Consider the following 13005-nt stretch of genomic DNA (forward strand, 5'->3'; position numbering starts at 1 on the left):
AGGTGGCACTGGGGATAAAAACTCAATAACCCCCTAATCAATGAGCAAGAGAAGAAAGGAGGAAGCAATGGATGGAATGAGAAAGAAGGAAAGGAGCAAGGAAAAAAAGCAAACAAGAAAAGAAGGATAAAAAGGGAAAGAAAGGAGGGAAACTATCAGCAAGAGGAAGTGAAGAAGGATGCCAGGAAAAGAGGAAGTAAGTGAAGGGAAGGGCAAAGGAATGAAAGAACGAAGGGATAAATCATGTGAAAATGGATAAGTGCAGAGAAGTTAGCATTCCTAGCAATTACCATCCAATATCTGAGCTACCCTGTCTGTCAAAAATCCTGGAATCACTGGTTAACAAAAAACTTGTGTAAATGTTCTGTTTTAAGCCCCTGATAGTGATAAGAAGAGGCATTGTTCAGCTGTTTTATTGATTTATGGAAAGCATTTGATACAGTTGATCACAATCTTCTTATACTTTGTAATATTTGCTTTGATCTTATTGCTTGTAATTGGTTTATAAATCTTTTAAATAAAAAATGTTAAGGATTCAAAACGGAGTAACTTTTTTCCCCATGAGGATTACAAGACATGAGACTATCATCTTTATGCAAAAATAAGTGATAATACACACAAAAACATATACTGTTTTACCCACTAAAGACACAAAACTTTTTTATCTATTGGTATTTTCATTTTCTGTAGAAATACATTACGGTCAGTTTTTAGTGAATCTCTGCCATTAATTTCAATCCTCAGCCGTTGTCATGGAAACCCACGATCCGTTATTGTCCCACAGCCGGAGTTTTGTGTTTAGGGAGTAGGGAATGAGTGTGTGGTTTGGGACATAGCCGAGGTCTGCTGCTGAATGCCCCACCGTAGAGGTCTGCTGCTGAATGCCCCACCATAGAGGTCTGCAGCCAGATCCCCTTTTCTTTCCTGGCTTGGTTTATTTGGGCAGTGCAAATATAGGAGCCCATTACAACATCAGTCTTGATGGGGAATCCTCTCCAAGACTATAATGATATAAAATCCCGAGGTTCGTCTCAGTACAGTCTGTTGTTAGCCAATGTCACTGCCCTCGTTTGAAGTTAAAAGCCATCTAAATGCTATGTTTTTGTTAATTGTAGAGTAAATTTCCCAAATCTATCAGCCTCAGTGGCCTACTTTGAAAATATCATAACAGAGAGATTTGTACCAGAAAACAGTAAATGTAATCCCCCCACATCTGTCTCTCTGCTCTGGCGTAGAGCCAGGCAGCTGTGCTCTGATCAGAAGCTTTTTTCAAATTTAAGAGGATCATATTTCTCATGAGTGGGCATGGCTTCAGCTCATAAAACCGACATGCCCACACCATCCTAGAGCAGATTTTACTGCCTCATTTTTCATGATTTTGAAGCTTAATTTTATAAACTTAGATATGTTTTTCAATACTGAAATTTGGCCTGTGGATGGGATGACAATATAAAAGAGAGGAGAGAAAGAGGAAAGGAAGAAAGAGGAAGAAAGGAAGAAGGATGAGATGAAGAGAGGAAGAGGGGGAGTCCTCTCACCCTTTTTCCTTGCATATCACTGATCATCAACTGGAGGGCCGAGGGCCATATCAGGCCTCCCAAAGCTTCCTATCTGGCCCCCAAAAGATCATTAAATCTTTTGGCTTTAAATGTCTACAGCTTTTAAATCCACCTTAAAAAATGATTACAATTGAAATAGTTTTATAATGACTTAAGGACTTCATCTGTTTTTACAGAAATTCACTTGTGTGACATTATTAGTAAATATTTTAGAATATATTTTTTAAAAATTGGGTTAAGACTGGCAGAAATGTTGCAAAAATGGCCAGATAAAGTGGAGAAAAGGGAGAGAGAGGCAAAAATGGGTGATAAGAGTCAAAATGGGTTGTGGAGTGGCATAGAGGGACAAACATCGGCAGAAAAAGTGGTAAAAAGAGGATAAAATTTGCCAAAAATGGGTAAGAGAGGAAAAAAGGGGGCAAAAAGTATTTAAAAATGGGTCAAAAGTGCAAAAAATGTGCAAAAAAATAATTAAAAAGGGGTAAAAAGTTGCAAAAATAATTGAAAAGAGGAAAAATGAATAAAAGAGTAGCACAAAGGGTAGATAAAGTATTATCTGATCTTAAAACATGCAGGGAAAGTGGTTGAAAAGGGTTAAAGAGTGGCACACAGGGGCAATAATTGGCAGGAAAGTGGCAAAAAGGGGTTAAAGACTGGCAAAATGGTTAAAGAAGTGGCAACGGTTGGTTTAAAAGGGGCAAAATTGATCAAAATGGGTTAAGAGTAGCAAAAAATGTCGCAGAAATGTCCAATTGATACTGAAAAGGGGCTAAAAGTGTAAAAAATGAATTAACATGTGCAAAAATCACAACTAGAGCCCTTTCTCTGGGTTTTTCACAGGCCCAGCCAATTCTGTGGGCAGGCCTGTCTCCTTGTGGCCTGCTGCTTTTTAGATAATAGGGATAGATCTCACTGTTAATGCCTAAAAATGTTTTGCATTTTAAAAGAAAATACAAATACTAAAACAATATGTTAATTTGGCCAAAAATATTCAATTTATTTTGGTTTATTTGAAAATCCGGCCCCCAGAGTCTCTGTCAAGACTAAATGTGGCCCTTGTGCAAATGTATTTGATGACCTCTGCTGTAGATCATTCAGATGAGACAGGGAAGTAAAGAAGAGGTAATGACAGGTGAGCAAAAAGGAAAAGTGAGCATAAAGAAGATAATGACGAATGAACAGGAAATAAAGACTGGAAGTAAGGAAATGCGAAAATGTTAATATTTCCGCTAAATGAAAATAAAGGAATGTAATAGGTATGTGCAAATTAGGACAGACGAAAAAAGGTGTAGTATACAGGAATAAAAAAACGTGGTAATGATGGAGGAATGGAAGTGAGGAAACAAGATGAGGAAGTTGAGGAGACATTGAGGAATCGAGGTAGGAAGGGAGCAAAGGAGCGAACTAATTCATTTTCACGCCGTTGCCTCTATTCCGTGCAGGCTCGCTGTGGCGCGCGAGGGTCGTCAGAGCTCTCACTCCATCGCACGCGGCCACATTCTTCAACACGAGGAGACTGCTGAAGCTCCGTGCTGCGCGTGTACGACAGCGCTTCTTCCAAAACAAACGACAGACAGACACCCAGCGGGACATCAAAGACACCGACACGAACACCCGAGAAGAGGCTGAAGACGCGCGCGGCACATTTACCTTCACACACCGAGCCAGCGAGGACCATGGGGAGCGCAGTGAACGGCTCGGACGCGGATTACCGGAGCCAGTTTTTCAACAACAGCAGCTTCTGTCGGAACTTCACCAACGGCACCGACAGCGCGAGCTTCGCGGAGGCGAGATGTGACGGCGACCGGAGGCTGACCGCCAGGCTCGAGGACGATGCCAACCCGGTTATCATTGCGATTGTTATCACCGCTCTGTACTCCATCGTTTGTGTGGTGGGGCTGGTGGGGAACGTGCTGGTGATGTACATCGTTGTCAGGTAAGATAAAGAGCTCAAACACTCACATATATTCTCTATGCGTGCTGTGCATTGTTTAACACCTTTATCTTCAACCCCCGTGTTGTATCTGACTGGAAAAGCACTTTGTAGTAACCTGTTGCTGTATAATGCCAATAAAGCAGCGTTTGTGTAAACGAGAGTGACCATGTGAATATGGTGTTGGCAGTGCCAGTTCAGCTGTCACTCGTGCGTAAAATGCCTCAAACCGAGCAGTAAGTTGCTCCCGCGCGCACAAACTAGTAAGCCAAGCAAGGGGGATGAGTGGAAAAGCTGCTGTGAATAACAGACACCGTGTCTGACAACACAGGAGGAGTTGCGTATGTGTTAAGAAAACACAACATAGCCATCCTCTCCCTTTTTTTCTGTCAATGTATAATTTATCCACTACATCCATAAACGCACTGTGACAAAATTCGGCATATCACTCCCATGTGAACACCATACAAAATACATAATGCCAGTGTATCCCGTCAGATGCTGCTGTTTTCATATTCAGAGTGACTTCAGTGTCTCCTGTTCCCTTATGACTATGTGCTTCATGTAAATTAGATGAGAGGCCTTAAATAGTTTCAGAAAAGCTCTTAAAACAAGTAATTTGCATACAAATGTATTGCTTTAAACTCAGTCACAGTATAATGGCTTTCATAGAACAGATTAGTACACTGGTGTATGGCTAATAGAAATGACATTAACAGCATAAAGCTACATGTATTTCACTTCACACATAGGCTGCTGTCATGTTGGGTATGTTCCTTCAGCTGACATGTCGATTAATATGTTAAATGTTGTTTCATAGATATGTCAGTCTTTAAGGATTTAATTACAGGAGGAGCTTTTGTTCTCTTAAATAGCCTGTCAAAAAGACTTTGATATTAGATGATATGGGTTCATGGTGAGTGGTGCAAAAATGAATGATTTCAGATCACTTACTAAACTAACTGAGTAGGTGAAATATCTTACTGTACAGTAACCATACACTAAATTAGATGTAACTCTTAGGAAGTTGCATTTAAAGGCTGGACAGAAGCGAGATGTGGTCATAGAGTAAAAATGATTTTAAAAGCATTTACTCTTGTTTTACTTAAAAATGACCCATCATGCTAATTTGTAGGGTGGAACACAAAACTGATAAGGGTCCACATCAATACCCTGACAACCGTGACAGAACATATTAATGGTGCTATATCAGTATATTAATATTAAAAGGAAAGAACATACTCAACAAATGTATTTATTTATGTATGGATTATTTATTAGGGACAGATACAACATACATATACAAATTAAGAATAGTCATCCCATGCAAGCATAAAGTGAAATAGCAAATCCTAGTTTGCAACACCCATCCCTTGAAGGGTTTTTATGAGAATAAAAGGTGAAGACAGTTAGTAAAAAAGAGGAAAAGGTGAACTAAGTACAACATGAGACTAATCGGCCCTACCTCTTCACTCCTTCACGACTTCTTATCACACTTGTGATATGAATGAGGATAAAGTGTACAGAAGTTAAACTGGCCTAAGAAGAAGCTGACAGCAGAATAAAAGAAGAAAAACACGGTGCGATTATGTCCAGTTGTAGTGGAAAAGAAGCTAAAAGACAAAGCATGATTAGAAATGACAACTAGAATGTCTATCATGATGTATCATTTCAATTTTTGTTTGTCTAAATATCAGTTATTGAGGATCCAGAGAATAATGAGATAGGCTGTGTATTTCAAATTGTATTGCATTAACCTCAAATAGAATTAAATTATTTACTATTTTATTGAACCTTATTGTACCATATCACACAGTACTGTATCAGTAAAAACCCACTGTAACCTGTCGTATTGTAGTAATTCAAATCAAGTAGGACTGTATTATACTGTACTACATCATACTATATCAGTATTTGGAGGTATATTGTATCATATATTGTATCTTATCATATTGAAGTGTTGAAGTTAAGACCACACAATCCAAGACCAAGACGTGCCCGAGACCATAGTGCACTGAGCCAAGACAAGACCAAGACTTTTGGGGGTCATGATTGAGTCGAGTATCTCAACCAAGACAATCCGAGACAAGACCATCAAATAACTAGAAAAGTAATTGGAGAGCGCAGACCTCCGCCCTTAGCCCTATCCCCCAATAGTACAGAATCCTTTAAAAAAATTCCTTGATCCATACAGTGATCCATATCACTCCCAAAATCTAATCAGTTCTTCTTGATGCCATTTGTGACATTTTCTGAAAATTTCATAAGTTTTTGAGTTATGTTGCTAAAAAACGAACTAACTACCTAACAAACCCTGCCGATCACATAACCTCCTCGGCGGAGGTAATAAAAACAAATATTCACAAGGTTGAACAGTAAAATAGCACTCTCTCTTAAATTTTACTTTGCTTTTAAATAGATCTGACAGCTAAATCGAGGTGTCTGCAACTCTGTTTTCAATGCACCACAATGCAAAAATCCAAAATCTTAGCAAATTTGTTCAGCTAACTTCTTGATAGAAAAATAAATCCTTGTATTATATAATGCAAAGTCACTGACAAGTCTGGAATTGTTTTAAATATCTGAAAATGACATGTGTTTCTAAATTTTTCAGGTAAATGAGGGCTAAAATAAGTGTTAAGAGGCATCTCTGCCTAGAAATAAAATGGACAGATCAGAGTTTTTGCAGGTGGTAGATTTCTAAGGAGGCTCAGTGAGCTAATGGCGGTTTTCAAGTAAAGTAACAAAATTAATTAATCAGAAACAGTTCAACTGCGAAAGACATCATACACCCAATCTGAACAAAATTCAGTAACAAAATACTCAAAAATCCCAGCTCACCACCGTAAGTACAGAAGATGTTATTTGTTTTAGCAAGGGCTTCTACTTATGATCACATTAATGATGTGGAAGAATAGCACATCAGTGGTGGTCTCGATCTGTCTTGATGGTAAATCCTGAGACTGGCCAGTCCGAGACAAGACTGAGTAAAAATGCTCTCGATTGGTAGACAAGACGAAGACATTTAAACATGGTCTCGAGACCGGTCTTGAGACCAAGGCCGTTCTCGGGTACTACAACACTATTGTATCATACGGTATTGTATCATGTTTTATTGTATGAGAGACTATCATATCATAACATACAGTACTGCAGTGTACCAAATCAGATCATATCGAATCATATCAAACTGCATTGTACCATATTATACCTTATCATTCCAAATCCTACTGTACCGTATCGTGCCGTATCACATTGCATTGTATCCTATCCTATCAAACTGCATTGTTCATATCAAATCTTTTCTGTAACATATTGTATTGTATCCCATTGTTTTGCATATCATATCACATTAAATCGTATTGTAGCATATCAAATTGTATTGTATAATATATTGCTTTGCATTGCATTGTACTGTACCATGCTGTATTGTATGGTACAGTATGGTATCAAACTGTATAGTATAATGCATTGTATTGTATTATATCAATTTCTGCCATGTTGTACCATACCATTATATATTGTATGATAGCTAATTGTATCATGTTGTATTGTACTGTGGATTCCATTCCCACACCATACAAATTATATCAGCCCAGAGAGAATTTCACCACGAGAGGCTGGAGTTACAAGCATTCGTTAAGTATGCATGAAATGCACATCAATGAGAGTGAAACACTCCCTTGCTGATGCTGTGTCACCCCAGATTAGGCTCTTTAGGGCTGTCAGAAGTCATCTGATTGGTGAGGCACTTTGAGAGTTGAAGGAGGAAAAATGGGATGAAAGAGGGCAGAGATGAATTTCGACATAATTTGAGGGTCAAAAGGGGAAAGATTGATGTTGAGTGATGTGAAAGTTAAGGAGGAAGAAGTTAAAGGTGAGGATGGTCCACTTTGTGATTATCCACTTTGTAGGCCTGACAGAAGCAGTAAAGGGATGCCGAGGGGAGGATTGGCTGTGCTCAACTTGTCAGAAAGGTACTTGGAGAAAAGGAAGTGTGCTAAAAACCTCTTTATATGATTTACTTCTATCTCCACTACAATATGTCATTACTTTCTTACACCTATAATTCTTCTCACTCCCCCACTGTTTCCAGGGCAGATTGAGCACCAAGTGAACCCTCATTTGCTAGACTGAACACATCATCCTTTTCAGTCTGAGTGTTTCCCCAAATAGTTCCTGTCCAAATATTTCGGGATGTTTTTCTGCATCCATCCCTGGTGATCTTTTTCCCACTAATTTTCCACAGCTCTGTCCTATGCCCAGGGAAGGAAAGAGTACCATCATCTTTGGGTAGAGGAGTAGAGAGGGTTAAGGATTATGTAAAATATTTAAAAACACACCAGTTAACTAGTCTACAAATGAGAGCCTTCGTGCTTAAACTGGTGGTGGGGACCCAAAAGAATATCATCGCTGGAAAAGAAATCTTGTTCCAAGCTGTAGCTCTCTTACTGACTGAACAAGACCATCCTCAAGGATTTTCCTTTATATTTCCACATTCATTTTACCCTCTACCTTTAAAGGCCATCTAGGGCTGGCTGCAAAGAAGCATCCTCACACTATGGATGGATGGATAGATAGATAGATAGATAGATAGATAGATAGATAGATAGATAGATAGTCATTTATTGTCATTTTATTGTAAAAACACAACAAAATTATGTTTGGCAGTCTCCTCTGTAGCGGTGGTTAGATATTTGCAGCCTCACGTCATCCATCCTGCTGGCGAGGGAGTAGGCACCTGGGAAAAAGATGCTCAGTACGACAGATTTGTGTGGGGCTGCTCTTAGCCTAGCCTGCCACCCGGCTTGTTTGCCCTGCTTCCACCTTCTTGCACAATGCCGTCTCTGCCTCCTCCCCACCGGCTGTAGGTGTCATGCTGCTCCATGCCCTCCTCCTTTCAGTCTCCTAGCGCCCCGTTCTCCAAATAATCTCAGTCAGGAAAGATGTCAACTCCGTGGGCATGCTGTCAGTTCTGGTGTAAATGTAGAGCTTTGTTTTGCTGCTAGTGATGTAGTGCTGGGCCGCTGCTTTTGTATGTGCCGCCCCATGCTACCTCAATTTGTAGCTTTCAGTAGTCTCCTGTTGTTTAGGCAGTGTTCCATGGCAGTTACTGGCAGTTGTTGTTACCTCTTAAGCTAGCCATGAGTTGTAGTTGAGATTGAGGTCTTCTTTTTCCCCTTTTTTGGGTTTTTCTTTATGGGAATTTCCCGTTCTTTCTCTCAAAGGTGTCCTGGACCATCCATCTCCACTGTTTTCATAGGTTCCAACATATGTTGTCAACTTAATTGTGAAAAAGACCAGAAGTCCAAGATTTAACTTAAGCGTGCGTCTTTCTTGCTGCCTACTGCTCTGGTTGCCTGGCAACCTATGATGCTGCCACCACTGTTTTTCACAGTGGGGACAGTGTGTTTGTAGTGATGGGCAGTGTTTGGTGTTTTCCAAACATAGGCTCATGTCTCATGGCCAAAAAGCACCATTTTGATCTCATCAGACCGAAGAACTTTCTCCCACATGACCATGAAGTCTCACACTTGCCTTCCGGAGAACATGAGACAAGATTCAATATGAGTTGTCTTTGATGGTGGCTTTCTCTTTGCTTTGACTGGTGAAAAACCCAACAAATGTGTAGACCAAACTGAGGGATTATCTTATATTTATATTAATCACCAGCGCAGTATGTCAAAGTCCTCATGGGGGTATTTATCTTCACTTTTGTAAACAAGAGGAGACGGAGCTGTGTTGCCCATATAGATATACAGCCAATGATCTAGAGAGACAGTAGAACCAAGTCTCATTTGCACAAACCAATAATAATTTCTTCTTCTATGGACAAAACTTGCAGCCTTTAAATGAAACAAATTATGAATAATGAATACAGTACCGTTATTCTCCTAAGTGAACCTTTACTAGAAAAAACTCATCACATTCAGAGCTATCTGTGGAACAGTGGTGACTCCAAGTCACATAAAAACAATAACTCACACTTTATTAACTCAATAAAACAACAAGCTGACCTATACAAAGATGCACAGACAATATAATGTCTTCAGCTGACACAGCACACTGACACACATGTTAAAGCCAGAATTAAGAGATCAGCGCTGTTGCTAGGCAAAGCACATCTCCTCCAGAGAGAGTGTTACATCCATTAGTGAGTTTGGGGTTGTACTCACCTGACAGCTCTTTGCCTGAGTCCTCTTCTCTGCTCGTTTGTTCTCAGTGAAAAACATAACCAGTCCATGAAATCTGTTTCTTCCGGTCGGTTTGACAGAAAATACAAATATGAGCTGAATGAGCCCTCAGAAGTGTGACTAGGATTATAGAGGCAAACCCAAACAGAGAGACTACACGCCTCACTATTAGTGCATGTTCTTTGGTAAACTGTCAAGTGATTTCAGCTTTGAGGGTCAACAGGATCTAAGAATCAAAGATCTAACTGGCACAGGTTTACATGGTGTATTATGATGGAGTGTGGGTAAAGTTTTTTCAGCATGTTTAATACTTGAGTGGTTAGAGGAAAACCTTGAATTGCGCTGATTACAGAGAGAGGATGGAGCTCTGTGTGTGGATCATGGCTGATTATTAGGCCGACTTTAGATCAGATTACACAAGCAAAAGTGGAAATATTGAGCAGCAACAGGGATGGCTGCAGAACAAAATAAAGATGGATGCTTTCCCCAGAGAACAGCACAGAAAAAAATCCAAAATTCACTTTAAACACAACAAAAACCAAAATATGGACAGACTCAGTAGAGCTTTATTATAAAAGACAGTGTGCTGTAAATGTAAATATTGAAATGGTGTAAGATAATGATAAAGTAATGATAAAGAAGCAAAAACGTGGAATAAAAGAGGTTAGATCTAGCCAAAACAAACATAAAACAGGAAATAAGCACTGTTTGGTGTTGTTATTGCTGCATCTGTCATGATTTGACTCCATATAGACAGACACAGAAAATAGTTCTGTTTTCATTAGACCGTTAAAACACTTTAGCCTTTTTTAGTATGGATTTTAGTTTAAATTTTAATTTTCATGTATCAAATAGACCCAACTTGTGGCTCTCTCTCCTACAAGTTAGGATCTGAAATACCGGCCTGAAAAACTGCTTGGGTATTTACTTTTCAAGATTGTTGGTCCACTTAGATCCTATTAGGAACAAGAAAAGCACTCCGAGAGCGCAGATCTCCGCCATTAGCCCTATCTCCCAATAGTAATGAATCCTTTAAAAAAATTCCTGGATCCAGACGGTGATCCGAATCACTCCCAAAATCTAATCAGTTCTTCCTTATGCCATTTCTGACATATGTCCAGTAGGGCTCAGGTTTGTGGCTTTGAATACCTCAGATATGAGGCTGTGATGTGCAGCATTATGAGTGGTTGACATGGGCTACTCGGTGTTTGCAAAGGCTGGTGCATAATAAAGATAGAAGGTGTGACTTTTCTTATCAGTGCAGAGGTAATGCTAATCTTTTTTTCAGTGAGAACAACAGAAAAGTGGAACTCAATTCCCAGTCATAATACAGACTGTACAGGCTCTAATATATTTAAAAGAAAATTAATGACAGCTTTGATTTAGACATTTATGAGCATTTTTTTGGTGGTAGGAGGAAGCCCGGAGTACCTGGAGAGAACCCACGCATGCAAGAACATGCAACCTCTGCACAGAAAGGCCCTGACCGTTAAGCGAACCAGGGACCTTCTTGCTGTGAGGCAACAGCGCTAACCCCTGTTTTTTAATTATCTTGTAAGCAGTATGGATCCACAGATGCATCTGCTCAACATTGCCACTGGCCAATATCGTCCTTTTTGACAAACATTGGCAATCAACAACTGATTTTGCCATGAACAGATACCAGTACTCTGTGTTTGTCTGTTGTGTCCTAACAAAGTAATACTGACATCCACTATAGACAATCAGTCATAATCCTGTGCGTACATTTTTTTTGCCAGTATATACATATTTTCTAATGAAAATAAAAGCGCGACAACAGCTGATAGTAGTTTTATTCTCTACAATTTCTCTCCTCTTCCTGTTCTTGAGTTGCAGTCTATGCTGCATCTTTTCACAAACCTCATGATGCAAATACATTTGAAGCAAGGCATATGATTGGTGCAGCATAACTTGCAGTGGCAGATGCTGATGCTATTTTTCTTCTTATTCTATCTGCCCTTTTCTTTGCAGCTCCAAAAATAATGTTTCCAAATGACTGAATAATTACCTGCTTTGTAGCCCTACAGAATTTTACCCTGCATTCCCCTGGAGTAGCGTTATGAGAAGCCCAGTGCATTGTTTTCAACATTTAACAGCTGTCTAGTGTTTAAGGGGCAGTTTTCTGGCTGTGTGTGGTAAATCTGAGTTTTGGTGCGGTTCTTGGCAGTGTTAGTCTGCCTCTCTCTCTCTCTGTCTCTGTGTACCTGTTTGTAGGTGTGCTCTTATAAGTGCCGGTGGGAACCTAGAGGTGTCATTCAGTGGAATGGTTATTGTGCGTACGTTGAATTGTCATCCTGGCGGTGCCACTGCACACAACTGCTGAGTAGTGCTGCACGATTTGGTAAGAATGTTTGAATTTGATCATACTGGACAATATTGCTGTTTGCTGTTGCAATAAAACCATTAGCCCTTTCTCCCAATAGTACAGAGTCCTTTAAAAAAATCCTGGATCCAGACGGTGAGCCTGATCACTCCCAAAATCTAATCAGTTCTTCTTGATGCCACTTCTAACATTTCCTGAAAATTTCATCAAAATCCATCCATAACTTTTTGAGTTATGGATGGATAATAAAAATTAACTAACAAACAAACCCTGCCGAACACATAACCTCCTTGGCGGAGGTAATTGAGTAGCATAAAAATTGAAACCTGAAGTTTTTACAGTACTGCTTTCAAAATTAGTTAATGACCCCCCCCAAATCAAGGTTTTCCCTTTTTTAAATAAAGGTTCTTATACAAAGTGCACTAGTTGTACTATTGTAAATTTAAAGGCCCTTCAGGTGGCCTGGGCTCCTTTCCCGCAGCATGTCTCTCTCATCCCTGTTTCTGATTCCATGCACCGTCCTCCTCTATAAATACATGCAAAAAAGCCCAAAATGTATCTTAAAAAAACAATATGGCATGCATTAAAAAACTGAAATTAAATCATTCATGCACAATATTATCAAAATGATAATGATGAATGATTGCTACAGGCAGATATTAGCTTAAAAAGTTAATCATCCTATTGGCAGACACCAAAACATCTGCATATATTTACTACTTATATATTGGCTGTAAATATTATTTTAATGTATGAATATGTTCGTAAAGTTTTGGGCAGAACCAACAGACCTTTGTCAGCTAAAGCCTTTTTCTTTGTTTGCCACTTTAAACTTTAAAGAATTCTTTTAACGACTCAAGGTTTGGGTCTGGACTACATTTTTATATTTGTATCAACATTGGTATCAGATTAGTTAAATTTCTGAATATCAGCATATTTAGTTTTGGCCAAAAAAACTGACTACTGACTGATCCT

At 39.3% G+C, this 13005-nt stretch overlaps 1 protein-coding gene across 1 annotated transcript in view; it reads left to right on the forward strand.

Annotated features, from left to right (window-relative positions):
* Positions 1-3008: 3008 nt before the first annotated feature.
* Positions 3009-13005, forward strand: part of oprm1 (opioid receptor, mu 1) — a 65394-nt gene continuing 55397 nt past the window's right edge. Inside the window, exon 1 of the mRNA XM_041788842.1 lies at positions 3009-3495. Within this exon, the coding sequence (XP_041644776.1) occupies positions 3236-3495 (260 nt within the window). The 5' untranslated portion in view covers positions 3009-3235. The remainder of the gene's footprint in view (positions 3496-13005) is intronic.

The sequence above is a fragment of the Cheilinus undulatus genome, linkage group 6 (genome assembly GCF_018320785.1).
Source record: "Cheilinus undulatus linkage group 6, ASM1832078v1, whole genome shotgun sequence".
In the NCBI taxonomy this organism is placed as follows: Eukaryota; Metazoa; Chordata; class Actinopteri; order Labriformes; family Labridae; genus Cheilinus; species Cheilinus undulatus.